The sequence below is a fragment of the Corvus brachyrhynchos genome, unplaced genomic scaffold, assembly GCF_000691975.1.
Source record: "Corvus brachyrhynchos isolate BGI_N302 unplaced genomic scaffold, ASM69197v1 scaffold167, whole genome shotgun sequence".
Classification (NCBI taxonomy): Eukaryota; Metazoa; Chordata; class Aves; order Passeriformes; family Corvidae; genus Corvus; species Corvus brachyrhynchos.
Genome location: NW_008239547.1, coordinates 4739806 through 4761336, shown reverse-complemented (window position 1 = coordinate 4761336; position 21531 = coordinate 4739806). Strand labels below are relative to the sequence as shown.

At 37.7% G+C, this 21531-nt stretch overlaps 1 protein-coding gene across 18 annotated transcripts in view; it reads right to left on the bottom strand.

The window, feature by feature from the left end:
- SVIL (supervillin) overlaps nt 1–21531 on the bottom strand; it is a 130239-nt gene that overhangs the window by 9047 nt on the left and 99661 nt on the right. For 13 of the 18 annotated variants that reach the window (XM_017741492.1, XM_017741481.1, XM_017741482.1 and 10 more), the window contains 15 exons: nt 20863–20992; nt 16771–16848; nt 16114–16182; nt 10308–10458; nt 7528–7611; nt 7359–7445; nt 6133–6310; nt 5739–5911; nt 4324–4479; nt 3426–3562; nt 2779–2926; nt 2509–2654; nt 1510–1685; nt 1266–1410; nt 506–782 (listed from right to left, as the gene is read on the bottom strand). In XM_017741492.1, the coding sequence (XP_017596981.1) occupies nt 506–782; nt 1266–1410; nt 1510–1685; nt 2509–2654; nt 2779–2926; nt 3426–3562; nt 4324–4479; nt 5739–5911; nt 6133–6310; nt 7359–7445; nt 7528–7611; nt 10308–10458; nt 16114–16182; nt 16771–16848; nt 20863–20992 (2135 nt within the window). The remainder of the gene's footprint in view (nt 1–505; nt 783–1265; nt 1411–1509; nt 1686–2508; nt 2655–2778; nt 2927–3425; nt 3563–4323; nt 4480–5738; nt 5912–6132; nt 6311–7358; nt 7446–7527; nt 7612–10307; nt 10459–16113; nt 16183–16770; nt 16849–20862; nt 20993–21531) is intronic. The other 5 variants (XM_017741491.1, XM_017741497.1, XM_017741498.1 and 2 more) reach the window with 2 other exon arrangements.

Here is a 21531-nt window from a genome sequence, read left to right as displayed (position 1 = left end):
GAGCCTGAAATCCAGATCAAAGAGTTACCAGCAGCAGCAGAAGGGACAGCAAGGGCAATGAGCTGGCAAGGGCTTTTCCTGTCATTGTTACTGATCTCCATTACCCAGGTTTTTCTTGTTGCTAAGCCTACCTCTCTTGCAAGACATTCAGACCCCAGCCATTAGTCCAGCTGCCTAAGTATTTTGGTGTTAAGCTGTGGGAATAATTTGGCTTAACGAGCTGTCCTGTGAACATGTACACCACCAATGTTGGGTAAAAGCAGAGATGGACAGCATTACATTTGGTGTATCAAAAATAACTAACTTTTTTATTTCCTACTGCTTTCTTTTAAACAAAATAAAAAGCTTTATTTTTTAATGACCTAGGGAGGCTAAATTAGCATCCCTAACCTTTCAAACTGTCTCATATCCATAGAAATCTAGGTCTGGATCTCACCACTAATAGCAGGAGTTTTAGCTGCACTTCTGCATGTTTCAGGAGGATGAAATGGAATTGTTCACTAACCTGTAGTGCTCACCATGTACTTCCACTTCACCACATAAGTGTCTCCCTCATGGAACTGCCCTATGCTTTGCTTAGGCAGTCTACTATAATCAAATTCCAGGATGTGCCAGACATCCACAGAGGCAGTGATAATTTCAAACTGCCTCCCATCTTCTCCTTCTACAAGTCCATAGCCCCGGCCAATATTCATTCCATCCAAGACTGTGCCCACAGTTGTTTGAGGCACAGCTACCATTAGCATGACATCATATGGTTTAGAGTCAGATCTGGATTCTTCCTGTCAGAAAACACAGAGAAGAGATTTCTTTGAGCACAGCTTTTTTTTCTCCTGGCCCCACAGTTCCAGTCAAACATTTTGACTCCTGCACACTTCAGTACTTTAATATCTTGTCATCGTTCAATGCCTTGTCAAAGCCACCTCAGCAGTTGTCACTGAGCTGCCTGGCTCATATATAAATAATAATAATAATAATAATAATAATAATAGTAATAATAATAATACATAATATATAATATATTAATATGTTTATATATAACATATAAAAGTAATACACACAAATATATTTATAATTATAATGTAATATATAAATAATAATACAAAACAACTCTGTGGGTTTGCTGTAGGAAGTGATGTTCTGGCCCCTAGGTCAAAGCCCACAAAATAAAGAAAGTGCTCTGGATCTTTGAACACAAATTTCCCTGGCTGCAATCCCAACTAGGTCATCTAGTTTGAAATACCTAGCATGCTTATTATATGCACCTTCTGGTGAAGGGATTCACTAGAATTCTTCTCATTGAGTTTCTTCAGTTCTGTCCAATCAAGAAATTTTTCTTTGAACAGTATTGTCTCATTATGTTCTGTGAGTCTGCCAAATACAGCCCAGTCTGGGCGTCCTTGTCCCTTTCTGTGCAAGGGAACAAAAGATACAGATCAAATTAAACACTGTGAAAAGAGGGCAAGAAAACTAAGTATCTGCAATGAGACTAAATTCGAGTTACAATACCTGGGTATGAGGGGATTGCATTCTCCTGGGTCCAGAGGATTTATATCACAATTGGAGTAGTCAAAGGTGCCATTCCACAAGTGTTTTGCCAGCTGGAACGCCACTTTTCTTTGTGCTAAAGTAACTTCCTTTCCATGCCACACATATACTTCACTGCCAAAATCAAATACCAGCACCTAAAACCAAACCCAAACAACAAAAAAATCAACCTACTATTAGGTTAGGTGATACCCTGATCTTCCAGTTTCCTTGTGCTGAACAGAAGTTCCTCCAAATATGAGTTTCCTCAGTGACACTAACAAGTAGCACTAAATGCAAGTAAGGACAGGGCACCGGTCTGCATTGCGATGTCCAGTTTCTGAGGATGACTGGAAGCAAGTAAGGGGAATGCTGTGAGGTGTATCTTTAGGTGGCTAAAGTCACTAGCAGATCAGACAGTTCTTACTGCTAAAAACCTGGTTCTGTTGCATGACTGATTGCTGTCCAGTTTCAGCAGCTTTCTCTGACATTTAAACCTATGCCTTGTCCTGCAGCCATGGAAGGCTGACAGAACGCACAACATAGGCAAAAAGGGAGTGACTTCAATACTTTCAAGAAAATGCATCGTGTCTTCATTTTAGAAACCTGCTCTCATTCCGACTTAGATGGGTGAAATGGTTGTTTGAAGAGGAAGAGTCTGCTAGGCATAGAAATAAAAGCAGGTTTTATTTTGTTTTGTTTTTCCAAAGGGCTACTTGTTTTGCATTTCATGATTCTGGAATAAGCCACTGTAGACACAAAGATTTATACTTCCTAAAATGGTATTTTACTTTAAAGATAAGGTGAACTAATTTCTTGAGACCTGCAGCACACTCTAGACAGCAAAGCGCTCAGAAGCCTTTCAGAAACACAGAGGATACAGTTTTCAGTGATCCTCTCCACAAGCATTTGCAATTACCGAAAGTTATAATCAGTTGCATGTTCCTGCACTTACCACAGGAGCAGTAAGTGGCACAATACCTCTTTTGGTTGCAGCAGGGTACATTTTGGCACCTTTCCCCAGTAGTCATCCTCAGGAATGAGTTTATCTTCTACGAGGCGGTAAATGCAATTTGTTTCTATTATTGCGGCTTCATACATTTCATCTTCTTCAGGACTTCCAGCGGCTTAAGGAAAAGATTGTCAAAAAACCCAAAAGAAATTAACATCCAACTATCTTTACTAAAGAGAACTGACTCTACTATCTTATTGTGATAGAGCATCAGATATTGTAACTATAACAATGCTTACACTGGTAATTTGTCTGTCCACCAAGGAGTTTCCAGAAGTCTTTGGCTGCGTGGGTATGGGTATTTATTCCTTCTTCTATAGTCTGTATATAAGAAGCTCTACAGCCAAGTTCCCTCTTTGTCTGAATTAAAGTTGCAAGTTCTGAAGCCTAAGAGATTAACAGTTATCTGAACAGGATTGCTTAAGTCTTTGGAATACTTGTGCAATATTCTTACTCAGGGAGAAGGCAAATGAGATATAATACAGCAAATAGCAGAAGAAATGGTTATTATTTATTGCACTAAATAAACAGACACTAGAAAAAAAAGTTACAGAAATGCATTCATTCTTTCATTTGCCTTAAAGCAAGACTGATCTCAGTGGGCATGGGAATAAAAAGGACATCCTGCAATTCAGACTATTTTTTTTTAGTTCAATCTGTATCCTGAGGATATCCGTTTTTCTCTTGCAGCTTCACAAACTACCCACTCCTACGTCAGCTTTCATTCAGTGCATGACCTAAAACCGATTTTCAGGAATCCTGCATCTCTCCCTGTCACGGACTGTAAGTTACATGCCAGTTTTTGGGAGAATTGGCACCAAGGCTCAATTTCATCAGAGACATACACTGCAATGGTTCTAAAAATAAATAATAAAATAGTACTGACCTTTGCTTTTTCTATGACATTTGCAAACTCTCCTACCCACAAGAAACATAAATGTGGAGTTAACAACAGGAAACAGTCTCCACTGTTCAGTGATGAGGCTCTTGGTTCAACTAATCTTGTTTGAACATGTCTTCTTCCTACAGAGAAAAGAAAGCTAATTGTATTCCTTCAACTACCACTATCAAGTGCCACCACCTGATTTGTTTTGAATGAAATACAAACAATCCCAACAAGCTTAGCAAAATATGTGGAAACAGACATTTTAAGAACAATTAAAAACTACTACTGTGGAAAAAGAGTTTACTAACAGGAAACAAAATAAATGTTGTCTCCTATCAACTAATATTTCTATTATTCCTGTTCTTGCTTTAACAACTCTGTGTCCTTCTGGAAGTAAATGAATTAAGTAAATGGCAGACAGCAGCGAAACTCCAGAACCTTTTACATTTGCTTAAGTGAAGTTATGGCACAATTTCTGTAGGCAATAAAAAGTTTTAAGAATTCAGGAATTTTAAGAATTTTGTTTCCAAAACCTAGCTATTTGCAGAATCAGATATGTTATTATGCACTGTAAGGGGAAGTGGAGTAAGAACACTGTCACATCACTTCCAAGTCATGCTGAGCACTGGAAGAATGGGACAGTTAAAAAATTTCCACAGGAGATAGCCAGAATTTCTGAAATATTCTGTTTTCTCCTTGGGAAACACACAACAGTGCCTCAATGCAAACCTATTTGTAAGGTTTAACTTGTTACACAATTATCACTTATTTTTTCAGGTTTTGGACATAAATCTTGACCTGAAGATCTAGAACAAGCTAAGCATCTAAATGTGGTAGCATCTCCCATATGTTACATTCAGCCTATTATTTAGGGAAAGTAAAAGCAGTTCCAGCATACCTTTAATTTGCAGGAGCATTAGCTTCTTGTATGGCACAGCACTGTTGTTAGAGTTTTGCTCTGTTAGATTAACACTCCTCAGGCTAATGTTGCTGAAGTTCTCTTTGCTTGCCAGGCCAGCAAGCGCTACTTCTGAGAAATTTGAATTTGTAGACACTTGTACATAAAAAGAAGTTGGAGGAAAGACAGACAGACACAAAAATTACAAAATTATATTTAAAAATTGGTTGTTGCATTAAGAAAATAATTGCTGCCCATTATTTTCAGTTTTTCTTCTTCTCCATAGCAACAGCAAAGCCAGGTTGAACTCATTAATCACTAGCCCAAAAGATTTGTGGATTTAGGATTACCTAAATTTCTAGATATCATCCAAGAGTAAACTGTCAGTGTCAGAATTATGCTATTTGACAGAAATACCAACTTTGCTAGGAAACATCCTACCCAATGTTTGGTGAAGTACTGTATAGATCTTCACTGCCTTGTAAGTCATTAATAATAAAAGACAGCACAGAGACAAGGTTAATTAACTGTAATTCCCTTAAAATTTGGCTGAGACAGTGTGATGCAACACCCATTTACACTTCAGAGTCTTAGTCATGTTTTACTGTAAACTTACAGCCCAAATTCTTGGCTACAAATTGCTCGACCAAAGACAACACACTTTATGAATTTATAACTCAGGGAAATCCTTCTCATGAGATGGCAATTAAGTATTACATATATAATTAGTATTTTCATCAATGCATTCAATAGTTAAAGATGATCTTTCTTTACTCAAATGTAATAAGGAAAACTTGTACTCCAAAATGTAAGAGTAGCTTGACAAATCTTTAAATACATTTTACAATGATGTCTTTGCTGCCTGTCTGATTGTCAGGAGAAAGCAACTTCACAAGTAAAACACCTTGTATAAGCCCTGCCACAAAGCACTGATACTTTATGGAAATTAATTGTTAGGAGGCAAGAAGGCTAATCCCAGTTTCTGAGAGAAAATTAGTACCCAAAATTGAGGCCAGTGTACCTTAACAAAAGTGCATCTATTCTTGCCAGTTCTCACCCCAGCATGACAAAGTTGGATCTGCTTTCCTTGATCTCCTGTCCTCACCCTGCACACCCTGAAGGCATCGTGTCTCTCTCTCTCTCTCTCTCTCTCCACAAGGTGACTGTGCTAAAAATAAATAATTAAACCTATATACAGGAGGTGGCTATAGGTACTTTCCCTGAGGAAGTCACACATGCCCTTCTCTCCAGGCCTCCTAGACAGTCTACATTCCACCTTATACCTCAATCAATTTATTGCCACTCAGAGAATATGTTCGGTTCCTTCAGTTCTGGTTTTTGCATTGGGATTTTTTGTTTTGTTTTTAATTAAGAAGGCATAATGGTGTCATGTACAAATCATCCTGCTAGCTTACTTTTTTCTACTTTCATTCGCTTTGACTCCATGAAGGCAACATTCAGTCTTTGTTCAGTATATTCATGAAGAATATCTTGTCTTGCTGCCAGCATTTTCAAGGGGTTTCTTGAGGACTGGACTCTGCGTGTAGGCCTAACTGCACGTTTGTGCTCTGCTACAGAAGATGTCAACCTGAAAAACAAGCAGTGTTTATAATCATCAGTTAATTTTTCTAGTCAGAATCATCTAAAGACAAGAAAACAGGATCAGTTCCTCAGTTCAGGCAGAAGCATGATTTCAGAAGAAATGGATGTGCCTAGTACTAAGATACCTAAGAGATGATTTAGAGCTGAACATTTTGAACATTGCCCTTGTGTCTGCATTCAAAACAATGGGGAAAAAGTAATTCTTACTTTGGTGCATAAGGATCAAAGATGGCATCAAAGTCCTCATCAAGATCCAAAGGCACTGAGGAGGAAGGGAAATCCACATGGCGATAAAATTTGGAAAATGTTTCATCATCATCCAGCTTCATCACCTCTTTCACAGATCTTCCTGTAACTGTCAGCACTGTCTCTTGCATCCCAGCAACTGCAGGAAAAGAACACCTCTCCCAGTAAATAATCATACTGGAGTTTCTAACTCTAGAAAAGGTAAACATGACTTGTTTGGTAATTGTCTGGGTAATTTTTTGGGGGGTGGTGGTAGTGTTTAGGTTTTTGTTGGGGCTTTTTTTATGTTGATTTTTTTAATTGATGGTAGAAAAGTACATTGATAAAGAATATTAAAACAGTGTAACTGCTACTCATATGCAATAATAACTACGCAAAATGGTAGGGAAATATGGCTAAATGAAAACTTAGACACTATAAATGAGTTGCTCTAGTATGATGAGGTAAGCATTTTAGGGTCTTGTATATTCCATCTTGCCTACACCTATGGAATTCCTTCCTTTGAAAAGATCTAGAATCACAAGGGGAGAAGTCACTATTTCAGACTAGTGAGTGTGGCACAGTCATTATCCTATGCTAGTGCCTCCTATGCTGAAATGTGAATACATTGGTTTATGGTATCTGTTACACTACAAATTACATAAAGATTTTTGTCTTACAAATGGAGGGCAGACATATGAGATGGAAACCCCAGAGAACTCTAGAGAGCTTCCTAAACAGCCAACAGACTGTACAAGGAAGCTTATGAGCTCCTACAGAGAGTCAGTTTTCAAAAAATCAGGAAAGTGAATGAATTGTGCTTGGGAGCAGCCTACTATCCTATTTTGATTTTAAAAGGACTAAACTACATTTAAAGCTGTTTCACTGTATATGGCAATATGGTTCAGACTGGCTGTGTGATTTTAGGAAATTCTGTCCTACAGAATGATGTCTACATTGTTTTTAGAGAAATAAAGTTATTTTGGCATCTCTGATTTATTCTATTGTACATTTGTAATACAATAGCAAAAGGCTTTTCTTCTTAAAATTTAGCAAAGACTGAATCACAAAAATAAAATTATCAGTAAGTGAAGTCTGAGCAAAGAAGTATTTGTTTCTGCTACCAGTTATTTTAACTAAGGGGCACTTCAATCGATTTACTGAAGTCAGAGAGTGGATACGCTGCCACCCTTGGTAACTCTACCAACCTTTGTTATTCAGCCTTCCCAAGAACGACTCCAGCTTGTCAAGCTTCATATCTGATTCCAGCTGCATATCAGGCCTGGCTTCAATTTCTAAGCAAACCAGAAAGTAAAACCTGTTTATTGACAGGAAGTAAATAAGCCTGAACATATTTCAGCCATTTTTATTCCTTACCTTCCAAGGGCTTTGTAACTGGAGTGGTTGACTTCTGCCGGAAAGGGGATGCTACTGGTGTTAGTGCACTTGGAGCAGCCAGGCCTGCACAGGGACACAGAACACAGGAAATGCAGCCAAGAGTCAGCCTGTGTTTCCAACAGTGATGTCATGTCAGGGAAGCTATCTGGGGAAAGCAGATGAGCTTGGCTACTTCCTACAGGCCGGCACACTTCCCCAGCCTCCCCAGCAGCAGCAATGGCAGAGGGCCCTGCCTGCTCCTTTAATCAACAGCAACCTCAGAAACCACCCCATTCACAAGACAAAGCTTCATTTCCAATTGTCTCTAAGCAAGCTAACACAAGATATAGGCTTTCTCTGGAATACAGTAATTGTGCTCCTTCTCAAGGTAGCAGCAGTTCACTTGGTATATATTTTGGGCTCCAGCTGTACCACACGCTACATTTTAAAAATATGGAAGTGTTCTGAACAGAAAGATATGGTTAGCAGGGAAGCCACCAAGATCTTGATAGGCACCTTCACCTCCACTACCCTCTTACTCCCTTTTTAAAATTTAAGCACATCTCTATTAATACACATAAGCAGGATGCATCTGACTTGTGAATGCTGTCCCTGGATTTCACAGTAATTCCTGGGCCCTGCTGAGTTTTTAAGAACACATAGAAACTGAAGTAGAAATGGAAGTTAGAATCCCCACCGTATCAAGCACTACTCCTGCCTTTTGTTGTACTCTCCTCCATCCTTTTCAGTAACTATCATAAAGGAATTCATTCTGGACCCAGTGGATAAAATAAAGATGATTTTTGTTTCGTTCTTTTCATATGAATCTACACTCCTCTAGTACGAGAAATGCACTCCATAGGAGTCATGGGTTTTAGGGAGAAAGGCAAACTGAAGCAAAGAATTGTACCCATTAACTTTTGCAGCCTAGACTTTCAGTAAATGGGGAAACAGACATTCTTCTCTATTATCTATTTTCACTTAGCCAGTTTACTAATTACTGAGCCATGTAAGTTTAAGCCCTTAGTTATTTTGATCAGGTTAAAGCAATATTGTGCTGGGAGAACATATACTAACCATGTTTCCACTATCTTTACTGCAAGTCCTAGCAACATAATTGTCATAATTGTCAAACACCAAGATAGATTTGCAATATAACTAGGTATCTTTTCCACAACCAATTTTTTTCCCCTGTTAGATAAGAGACTCGAAATTCCAGCAGGTTTCAAGCCAATGGGTAAAGCCTTCTTCAAGACATACTCAAGAGGACACAGCTCTTAAGCAGCTCTACCAGGACATAATCCACAAGACCACACTGAGAACTGCTTAGAAAAGGATCACCTTCCAATTAGGACTGAATAATTTTCAGCCATAACAAGCAATTAAAATACAGCATCTGTGCACATGCACATAACAAGGATTTTATTTTGCATTGCTTTCTCACAATCTCTTAAATCAAAAACTCATAATGGTAATTTATTCTTTCAGGATATAAAACCAGTACATATCTAACTAAAATCCCACTTAGATTACTTTTATTGATTTCACTGTCATTGCATTACCTTGCTTCTTCAAAAGCATGATCATAGCACCTAAAGAGATCCTTTCAATATAAGTTTTTTAATTAAGAAGAGCAAATGCTACCACCTTCCTTTCCTTCTCAAAGACCAATCTATTTATAAAAAAATACCAACAAAACAAAACAAAAAAACAATCTCAAAAAGCAAGTCTGTGGATAACTAAACAGTTTTTCTTGGTGATCCTCCAAAATAGTTTACTCTTTAAATAGTGACCACTGACATTTCTAGCAGCAAAACAATGTAAAATGTAAGCAGCAGCTAAAATATGTTACTAATAGATGTAATTCCTAATACTGTTCAGCTTTTGCCAACAGATTGTGGCTTGGATTGCAAGCAGTTACTCCTGTTGCAATATTGCCCTCTCCCTATAATGATATTTTTTTAAATGGCTGTCATTTAACTCAAGGTTCATTGTTGTTGTGTTTAATAACCAAGTTCTTGTAACAGCCCAAAGTCTAGTATTCATTAAGCACAAAAGATCAGTTTAGGTGCCTTCTTCCCAAAGCTATCATCTTCCCAGGCATGCTGTGTGAACAGCTGCATTTCTACCATGTACAGCCTTCAGAGACTCCTGTCCACTTTAGAAAAATGACTAGATCTGGAAACAGTGACTGAATTCAAGAGATCCCAGAAAAGTCAACATTGCTCCCTCGTCATTTCTACTCTGTGGTTTTATGCAGAACCAGGGAACCTTCAGCCAAACATAACACTTTCAAGCTGTTGTCCAAGACAGCATCCATAAAAACAATACTTGTTTGCTAAATATTCCCAGTGATCCTAGGAGTGGAGGAAAAGCCAGCAACAGAAACAACTAGATTTCACAACTATCCTCTAGACAGTGCAGCTGGGTTTTCAAAGGAAGGATAAATAAGAAAGAATAATCCAGCTATGCCCTGTGAGTTGTATTAGAGGGAAAACCAAAACATATATCCCAAACACATGTTCAAGTGATAGATTTCCACCAGTCAGACAGAACCCAATAATAAGTGGATGGCAGTGCCACAGTGCAGAACAAAATGGATCAATGCCACACCCAAAAGAAACTGAAGTGAACAACTCATGACATGATATTCCGTCGAAGATAAACAGTCCTCCTCTTGCTAAATACGGATGCTGTTTCTGCATAGCTTTAGTGGGACTTTATTTTGACTAGACAGATAAGAGGTGTCTTACTTATATTGGGATGATTTCATCACTGACCTTTTTTTACCATTCGGCCAGCTACAGTGAACTGTGTGGAGTCATTGGCTGCTCCTTTACCCTTGGACTTCCAGGCTTCTTCTCGAGCTGTAATCAGGTGTTTCCTCTCTTCAATGGTCATTTGGCTCTCGTGGTTATCTGCCATTCTTTGCTTTTTGGAGGAAATAGAGAACGAGTTGTTTAAAAAAAAAACCTGCTTAAAAAAAGGACATAGCTAAAGATTGGCTGAACATTTCAACTGCCAGATGCAGAGGGAAGGGAGCAGGAGACCAAGTTACTGAAGTGAAGTCAGACACAGCTTAGTGACCCTGAGATGCTTCATTGTCTTGCTGCCCCATTACACTGTGAGTGCAAGGGTTTGCTCTGTGCTCTTTGACCTTTTCTTGAGACTACCAGCCAGGGCAGATGGCACTCCTCTATGCAAAGCAAACCATTCACTCTGTGTATGAAATCATTTTCCAGACCTTGTTCTTTTGAAGCATGACTTGCTACACAAGTGAGATCACTACTGACTATGAGCAGATGTTTTTAAGTGTGCAAATCTGCAGGTGGCACAGAAAATAACAATGAAGTGGTGTAACTTCAGTGGATGATTCCTAATCAGTCTTTTACAGTAACTCAGTTCTCCAGGCATGATAAGCAGCCTCTCCAGAGGCTGCTGACTTTAGTTCTTAAGTCAGCTTGCTCCACTAAATATTTTTCCAATGACTGTGATCATCTCTACTACCCCCTCTTTTTTTTTTTTTTCCCTAGGTCACCCTTAGCTTTCCTTTCTTGCTTTAGAGGTTGGCAGCCAACAGCTGGAGTGATTAGAAGCAGAAGGTGCACTATCTTAGTGCCCTTCTCACACAGGAGGATTGATGATGGTACATTAAGTAGGAAAGAAACTGAATTTACATACTCTGCTGTAGCTAGGTCAGGCCAAAGGACTATTACTTTAATATACTTATCTTTGAAAAGTATCAACATTTCAGGGATTATACTGCACAGAAATAAAACATAGAAGTATTTTTAGTGCATGGGACTGTTAACTGTAGAATTACTTCCAAGTTGCATGCTATTCATCATTTTTCTTCACAACCTAGCTGCTAGAATTGAAAAAAAAAAATAAAAAGAAAATCTCAAGCTCTAATACAGATCTAGCTCATGGAACCAGACAGGAAATGCAAAAGTATACAAAAGCTCGTGAACATTAACATTTTTCTCCTTTCAAGATACAAGGAAGATATTTTTTGTTTTCTTAAAAATCAATCAGATTACATAAATAAGTCATTTTATATAAAACTATTGTGACTGCAGGGGACACACTAATACAGAGACTTTGTAGCTTTCAGCATTTACCAGGATCAGTAGACATCAGCCAGAAGAGTGAAGACAAGCCAAGAAATGGTTTGTACAAGGACTAGGGCTATGAGAGCCCTCCACTCCTTCCCTCTTGTTCCATATATTTCTGCAGCCTTCTGCAGTAACACTTCCTCTCAATTTATCAGGAAAGAGAGCTGGGCAGCCAGACAATATGACTGCAAGCCATGATGATCAAGATTAAAAACTCTGATTTTTCCCTAGAACTCCAAAATGTTCAACAGAAATAACAACATGCAAGTGTATTCAGTATCATTTCCTCATCTGTCAAAGCCTCTGAATGCTTTAAAGAGAAACACTGAAGAAGTCTCTTTCATTTCTTCCAGTCTCTACCCATTCCAGTGTCAGCACAGCCACCACTGGGATGAAAAGTTGGCAGAAAAAATCACAACAAGACCTGGGCAGGAAATTAATAAATACCTAATGAAGCCACAAGTAAAATTTCATACACAAAACAAGTACTTTTAACTTAGTAAGGATGCTGACTTCCATTACAATATGAGGGAAATGAGGGAGAGGCAGAATGAAGTAAAATCATATGGATTTGGTTTTGTTTTTTTAAACTTACAGGGATCTTAATTTTGGATTTTGTCTCCAGCGAATACCTGAAGCTTCAGGGTCTATAGAACTACTGAAAATTCTGAAGATGCAGACATGGAAAGTATGTGTGTTAATCACTACACACATGAGTTGCAAAAAAGACTGTCAGTAATTCTGGAGTTGTGCCAAAGGATAAAAGAAAACAGCTGTCTGACAGGAGAAAGAAACTTTTTTTTTTTTTTTTTGAATGGAAGATTTCAATCTGTTCCATTGGGCAAAATATTTTTGGAGTTCCTGACAAAAAAAAAAAAAAATCAGACTGGATGCATATGTGACTTTGGAGCAATTCCATAGTAAATATCTTCCTAATGCATGAAGACTCCTACCTTAATCTATTAGTGAACAAATGAAATAAAAAATTATAAACTAAATAGACACCAAGCAATTCCCAACCAATTTCATTTCCCTTAATGGTCCTGATGAAAACCAGAAGTATATACCATGATTAACTAAAGAGTAATTTTCTATAGCTAGAAAGCTAACATGAGCCAATGCAACTGTCAAAAGAAATTTCAGAAAAAATCCACCTGCCAGTTGGGAACAGTTTAGAAAGCTTTCAGAATTGCCACATATAGCATTTGTGGAGGAATTAACTGGTCAAAGCACATTCTAGCTGGGAGAAAATACGTCAAGAAAGTTAAAGCTCAAGAAGCTTCTAAGTGCAAATTTTATTTTTAAATTAAAAAAAGCCAAATTATGATATGAAAGAACAATCTCAAATTTGCAACTGTAAAATAGTCAAACCAAGAATTAGTAGATCAAGAATAAATAAAAATAATACATAAGAACTTAGGAGTGAAACAGTTCCAATGCATTTTTTTTCATCAAAAAGGTGGTTACTTTCAATGAAATATTCTAAATTATTGTGGACAATACATGGATGTGTTCATTGATATCTCAGACAAAATATCTGGAAAAGATGCCCCAAAACACAAGCGTGAATTTTAAAAAAGCCTTTGAAAATGGGAAAATGTTGAGGATAAAAGCTCAGATGTGGACAATATTTAGAAGTAAAGCTAAAGCATGTAGGAACAAGTCACACAAGCTGTGGGTTGTTCCAGACACCCATGGAAAGGCTGCTGCAAAGACAATCAATGAAGAATCAAATCACAGGCACATAATTAATGCCATTCCACATGGCATTATGGAAAACAGGTTTAATCAAAATGGTAAGTTTGATGAGCTCAAGTATGATTAAATATATTAATACAGTTACCTCTGATTTCTTTAATATATTTGAGTTAATCACTGATGACATTCTGAGGCAGTTTTTTTTGAGCAATATAAAAATATCAGTCCAGCTTACAGGCTGTAAACTGGTTAACTGACTGAAAAATTATTTCTCAACAGAAAAGAACCATGCAATGATGTGACTCATCCCAAATTTGATCAAAATATTTTCATTAACGTGGAAAACAAAGGATGTAGTCTCATCCCCTGAGAAGTCCCTCATGATGACACCAACATACAGAAGAATGGTGAAGATATAGAAGAGATAATCACATAGATGGTTGGGGGAAAAAAAGGGATATCAGAAAAGTCTGGTAAACCATGATTTTAAGAGAAATGTTATTTGAAAAGGGAAACAAAAAACCCCAGCCAATTAGGAAGACAAAAAAAGGAGACAAAAACTGCCATGGAAAGTTGTTCTGAACAGATAGTCTGCACAGGAATAGCCTGTCCATTTCCAGACTCCATGCTTCTACCCAGGATGCTGACAATTTTGAAAGGTTTCAGGAAAGGGCTGAAATATTTTTTTAAAAAAATCTACCTCAGATTAAATCAGGTCAGTATGTATTTTCACTGGAGAAAGGGTTAAGAGTTACACTTTACACAGCAAGAATATTTACAAGTGAAAAATTACTTAATATTGCTGAGAGTTTTCTGTATGCTGACAGTTTAGAATTAAGACTGTGTGTTTTTCTAAAAGAAGCCATTTTTAGTCTGAGAAGGATTTATAGACTCAGTACAAGAACAGTCAGAAACAGGGATTACTTTCCTCCCACTGCTTGGCTAGGCTGGATGATGATATTGATCTTTTCTAGCACTGCAACACATTTCTTGAGGTTATGCCAGGCACTCCCCTGCTCATTCTAAGGAAGAGGCCACATATAGGCAATGCTCCATCTTGTACCCTACAATTTTCCAGTCCAAGCAGTGTCCCCTTTAGGTCACAAGAACTGAGAAAGAGTGCTCTGTTAGCATGCTGGTGTGCTGTTTGTTTTTTGTGTGGTGGGGTTTGTTTTTGTTTGGTTGGTTTTTTTTTTAACTATAAGAAACAAGATAATTCATGGTTTTCTATATAGAAGATCAAGACTGCCCCTACCTGGGGGAGTCCGAACCAAGAATGAACACCAAAAAATAATGTACTTTTCAAAAGAGGGTTCTATTTAAAACCAATGCTATAAATGACATAAAAGGATTCAAAAAGAATCTATTTGGTTTTTTTTAATACAAGTAACTTTTCTAGTTTAAGCTCCTAAGACAAAAAAAAAGCATAAGGAGAATCCAACAGTTGTTCAAGTATGGTAAAAAGTCTCTGCATTGTTTCCTCTGCAACTTTATATGGGCCTTGTTATAAGAGAACGTGGAGAGAAAACTCCAATGCAAACATATGCCTTTCTGTCCAAAAGTGGTTTGAGCAAAACAGAACACACTCAACTCATATTTGGTGCAATAACAAAGTGATTAACTGTCCCAGAAAAAAACCCCTAACAAGTCTGCATGTACCTTGACACTGTGCTAGAAGGAAGCAGCTTGCTAAGAGAGCAGGATGTAGCTCACCACAGTCAATGGAAAGATGAATACTTTGATTTCTGTTTTCCTTTTAAGACAGATGGAATGAACAGCTCATTAAAGCTGTCATTACTCCTGTCCCTCCTGTCATTACTGGAGGGTCATTATTAAGATAGACTATATGTTTATCTTCTAGATACATAAAGCTGGTGAACTCTGTCACAACAAAACTAATAGGTGATTTGAAGTAAATAAGCTTTATTAAATCCAGAATTATAGAGAAGAGGTAACACTAACACATTTCAGTTATCAGTCCAACATTTAATGTTTAATTAAAAAAACTCATAGTAAAAGATCTTCCCCAAAAACAGCTATGAAAGTGAACATGAAAATGGTAAATATCAGTTGCCTAAATGTTTATAATATATCCAGTAGACTCTTCCATATTCATCATCCTCAACCCAGCAGCGAGTACCTGCTCCTTGAATTCACTGCCATTACCCATGCTGGTCAGAGAGCTCCCTGCATGCAACACAGACTGTGGGAATGAAGAACCCAATGGATTCCTTGTAACACTACAACCACAGGTGTGAGCTCAGAGGCAAAGGACAAGGAGGTGTAATACAGTACAATTAGGTTTGCATATATCTGTTGAGGCCTTCCACTGAGCTCTCCTTGTTCCCTCGTGGTTTTCTGCAGCTTGTTTCTTTCCCCAGTTCTGCCTTTGCATTTTTTACCTCTGACCATGTGAACCAGGTATAGTTTGCTCACATTAAGGTCTATTATTCTACTGCTCAAAGACAACTTTGTTATGTTGCTCTGGCTGTAGAAAGTTTATATTTATCATTATCTGTTAATTCCTCATAAGTAAGTTCTTCAAATTGTCTATGATGGAATTGCAGAGCTACAGACATGATGTTGAGGAACACTTCACATGAAACTTCTCTAACATTTACTGGAACAGCAGCAGAACTCTACTCCCAAGCAAACACAAAGTTAATTCCACTGCCACAAGTTGCTTTGGGAATGTGCATCATCGATCTCAGTGTAATTTTCTGTCTCACTCCTCCCTCCAAAAATTAAATAGGAAGTTTATACAGCATTTCACCTTCCATCTCCAAGGATGACGGTCATCAGAAATCAGAGAACTTGATTCTTTCAAACTAGTACTACAGACCTTAAAGGAAGAAAGAGAGAGAAGCAGGAAGATGGGCAGTCAGAGAATAGAAGCAGGACGTGCCAAGGCAAAAATCCTTTACACAGGGACTAGGGAAAAGTGCTATAGGAAAGTCATCTCTGAACAAAAGCAGGTTTTTTACAGTCAATAAATTAGATGATGTTATGTCTTGCATTGTATATGCACATTACTTACAGGGAAGTCAGGGTACACAGCATTTTATTCTAAAATCAATGCTGTGTAGTTACATACTACTCCTTTTATACACCCTTTAAGCAACTTACAAGTTTTCAGTATTTTAATGAATTTTCAGTATTATAATGAATGCAATAATGTTTCCTTCATTTACTTTCTCACCTGTACACTCCAACACAGGTATAGAATTTTTAGAAAATAAGAGAAACAGTAGCAGAATGTATATTGAAGTAGAGTACACAGCATAGTGGCATAGCATTGTTTCTTCAAAGCCACATTTACTAAGTTGGTTAATCAGTTAAGAGGATTATTAATTTCCTAAATTAAAGAACACTGTTAAATTGTGCTTACTTGAAATTGTTGAGCATTTAAATTGTGCAGACTTTTGCTCACCTGTTTAATAGGTAGAAAAGGATGAAATTTATGGAGAGCAGGTATAACAGGAGAGTAAGTGGAAGCATATACAGGTTCCTATGACAAGGACAGAAGCAAAGCAAAGGAATTAGAAAAGAACTGGACTACCAGAAATGGAAATGGGGGAGAAATAACTTCTCTTTGCCTTATTTCTTACTAAATCTTTTAATCTTCTAGAAATGTTTTCCCTACTGGAAAGCAGAGATCAAAAATGTTGTCATAATATAACAGCATGTTTACCAAAGCCATTCCATGCAAGAATTATCCAAGTTAGTAACAGTATCACTACAATCCAACACAGAACACAACAGCACAGCTGGAAGATACACTTTTCATATGCTGATAATTTTTGTATGTCTCTGTTTTCATGCCCCATTAAACTGATGAACCATGTCAACCACAATGTGAATAATTCTGCTGCAAGTTTAATTTTTACTAAACAGCAAATCATCTATTTTCTGGATTAAAGGAAAGAATGCTTGCTGAAACTGGGAGACTCAAAAGCCATCTGGAGCGATTTGCTAAGCCCAAAGTACTCAGTGAAGGTGAGTTCACCATTCTAAACACAGCTTACAAATAAACCCTGCCCCAGAGCTGGGCTTACCCAAAGCTGATTAGACATGGCTTTATCATCTTTAATTCTTCTCCCTTTCTGTAGGTTAAAGCAAGTGTGGAACATGGCACAGAGGATGGATAAATGCAGCTTATTAGAGTGGCTCAAAATGAAGCCTAAAAATTAGTTTCAGCTTTGATGAAAATGTGATACAAGCACTTGGTGGATGCCATATATGAAATGGATAAAACTATTTCCACAGCAAAAGACTAATATTTTGCCAAAAAGTCACTTTACAAGGACTTACCCTCTCTCAGATTTTTACACACTTCATCTCTGAGTAATTTTGAAATGACTGTTCAGCCCTAGCCTTTAACACCAGTGCTGAGCTCCAATTTAAACTTAATGTAAGAATTAAGTGTTTCAAATGTCAGTCACTGCCTTAATGCAACTGCAATGCAGCTGGTAATCACATTAATCAGGGACTCTGTTAAAAATGGTTCACTATAAAATAGAAATTTTTATTCCAGTAAATCTTCCTATTTTGATATTATGGAAAGATCTTGAGTTAATTAATTATTCTACTCATGAAGAAATCCAACAAACTGGAAGTGTTCCATCCAGCTAAAACAATGAAAACAAAGATACTAAATCCAAAAGATTTTTTCCAAATAAAAGGGGTTTTTTTTTTCCAGTAAGACATTCATCAGTGTACAGTTGTTCCCCTGATGTTAGAGCTATTCTTTGAATTGTCCAAGTATGTTTTACCATATATATAAATAATTCAAGAAGTCTCACAGCTTCCAAAAAAATTTTGATGATTGTGCAGCAATCATCAAAACAGATGCTGGACCTCCAAGTAAATCTCAACTTCCCCCCTCATCTGTATCTCCTTGAGTTAATTCCTTAGTCTCTTTTTTTTCCCCCCTATTTGACATTGCTCTGTCAGCTTTTCCATGAATTTTATGGTGTTTTTCTACAGTTTAGTCTACATACAAATGACTGTAACACATTTGGATAAGTATCTCACCATGCAGACACCACACAGAAGCATTTTGACTAGAAGTGATCAAAGAGCACTATTTAATGTAACTATATTTTTAAGACTTCTTTCCACTTTTGTTGTTTCCATGAAATCTAAATGTACTCCAATAACTTTTCATTTATACAGCTATGCTTCAATAATCAAATCTCCAGAACAAGTTAGATAACCTTTTAAGAGAGAGAGACACACAGACCCTGAAAAGGTGTCTGACTACATTAATAGGAGCACCATACTGCAACTAAAACCATCAGGCATTATTTTGAACCAGCAGGGCATGACAGTAGTTTACACACCCTTGCTGGTGATACATGCTGCCATGTGTGAAAATTGTCTAACTAGCTCAAAATTCAGTAATCAATACAATTCCTGCATTTTTATTGCAATCCAGCAACAGAAAATACTTAAGATTCTCAAGTACACTTAGTCTCAAAGTTCTACAAACAGACTTCAGTCGCACAGTGCTTCATGGTCCTCAAAGGATAACAGCCATCACACCGATTAATTATCAAAACCAGCATTACTAGATTTAAGGGCAGCTGACATGGCATCTTGTAAGTAGTGTGGTCACTTTAGTAAAGGTTTACATTATTTCTCATGTATCACATAATGAATCAGCATCCCAAATATCAATATAGATCATGAAATTGTGTATCTTACACACCCACGTTTTCATCCATGGGCAGACATAGAAATCCTTTGATTTAGGCTCTAAATAGCCAAGAGCTATATGAACTATCAAAGTGGGTGACCCAGTGCCACAGAAACTCCCACTGCTAGCACTGTCACTTCAAAGCGTGTATCCCTCAAAAGCCTGACTCTGCTATGCTGAGAGAAGTTGCTGCACATGGTAACGCAGCAGGGAGGATATGGGTGCTGAGGGGTGAGAAGAGAGAACAAAGGGTTTGTCTCTGCTTAAGTCTTGGCAGCTGCTTAAAGCTTTTTCTCAACCCCATTGTCTTTAGCTGGAGTACATTTGTTATCCGATCTCAACAGTTGTCATTTTGGAGACTAGCCTGTTAAAAATGTGACCACAATTTTGTTTTCCTCCCTGAAACTATTTTTGCTTTAGGACATCTTTCAAACTAGCAGCTGGATTTTTGAACAAGTCCACAGGGCAAAACCAGAACAAACTCCATAAACCGAACTGCAAAAATCATCTTTATTCTTTTCTGTCCAGTTAATATGACGATTGATGACTCACATGTTCAGGCACAGATTTATCCTCAATAATGACAGACTGTGTCCTTACTTGTTATACACTAATGGAAAAGGAGACTTTTTGTTAACCTGTTTGCCTATACTACTTAATGGAAGCAGCATTTTTACAACTAAATAATTGGATCCAAAGATTACCCTCCCCACTAGTAAATTTTGGAACACAAATTTCATTTTCACTTGTCCTCTGTGAAGTACTCCTTCAGAAATTAAAGGCTTTTGAGACATCCTATTTTATCTGACTGAGAAGGGAAACAAGTCTACATTGGTCCTTTACTTTGAGCCAGCAGTCAGTCCATTTTGAAGCAAATCTCCCAGTCATCCTCACTTTCTGCACTTTGGTTCACAAGGCAGAATGCACAGACTTTTGGATGAAACTGAAGCCCTGAAGTGCACTCCAAGATTTTCATATAACACCACTGCTGCTAAAGGCAGTCAGGCCACAGGACCAAGCCAAATTTAGCCTGAAACAAAATTTCACTGAACCAAAACAAGCAAGTATGGCACAGACAGCAGGTCCTCAGCAGTAATTATTCCGATTTACAGATCCACTCCTGCTGGACAACATAACATACTCATGTATAGACATAACCAGAGTGTGCTAACAATGTGGATCTCTCTTTCCTCTACACCTTTCTACCCATCTCCCTCTCTATTCACTATCTGTTATAACACAGATAAAATCTTGGTCCTGACAGTTTTGGCTATTCACAAACAGCAAAGATCATGCAAGACAACCAAAAGCCAAATGGCTCATGAATGCTCTAGTACCTGCATTAGCTCAGTGGCTCTAGGATCCAAAATTACTGGTCAAAACCCATATATATATTTATATATGCACAGAGATAACACAGTGTTAGGAATGTGACATTTTTACAAACTCACCCATACCTAAGAAAACATCTAGACTAAGTCTTAAGGCAATTTCAGTGTGAGGGCATGGAAAGAGGACGGGGCGGGGGGAGGAAGGGCTTAAATAATACCTTGAAATGCTGCAGAAGCCTTACAGACCCACTCACTAGTTCATGATCTCCTGATGTGAAGACACTGCAACGGGTAATACACGTCCCAAGACAGTGAAGACATTCTCATTAAATAATCTCTTACATTGGGAGAATTGTTTTTTAAACAAGCCTGACAACAAGAGGAGTAGCAAGAGCTAGCAGCTAATATTAGGCAAGCCTGTCCAGTTGGATGCATCTTCAAAAAGCAAAAGTATTCCAAGCAAGGTGTTTTTTCCAAACAGGGACAGAGATACCTTCTTCAACAGCTGCTCAACTTCCTGCATCTGCGCACTACGATCAGCGATAGGCACTTTTGCATACTCCTGCTTTTTGCTGAGCCTGCTCTTCCAATCTTCTTCACCACTCTTCTTTAGCAATGCCAACCTACAAGGAAAAGCATGCCGTTAGGTAGCTTTAAACACTGTACTTCCCATTATCCTCAAAAGATAACCCTATTGTTTCACTAATGCTGCATTCAAGATAATTTGAAATTAGGTTTTCTAGCATTAACTACAGTTATTTACATTTCATACACATACACAAGGCTCACAAACGAACATCAATCCTTAACTGCACATGTTGAATGGGAATCATCTGTCAAAACACAGACATCTAGACCTGAAACAGACACTCCAGCTAATTTGTATAACCAGTGGAAATTGCCAATACAGTCAAGGGAGACCAAGGTACAACGCAGATTATCCTAAAGTAGATGTATAAAAAGGTTAGATTAATAACTGCTTTTTTCCCCTCCATTCTGTTGCTAAGGCACAGCAAGTGACTACCTTGGCTATGGATACTTATCCTGTAGATATCCGAAGTTAAGAATATGTATCCTACCTTTGGTCTTCATTGTACTAATTAAAAAATAATTTAAAAATTATTTTCTTTAAAGCCCAAGAAGAAAGAGGTCTGTTCAGCAG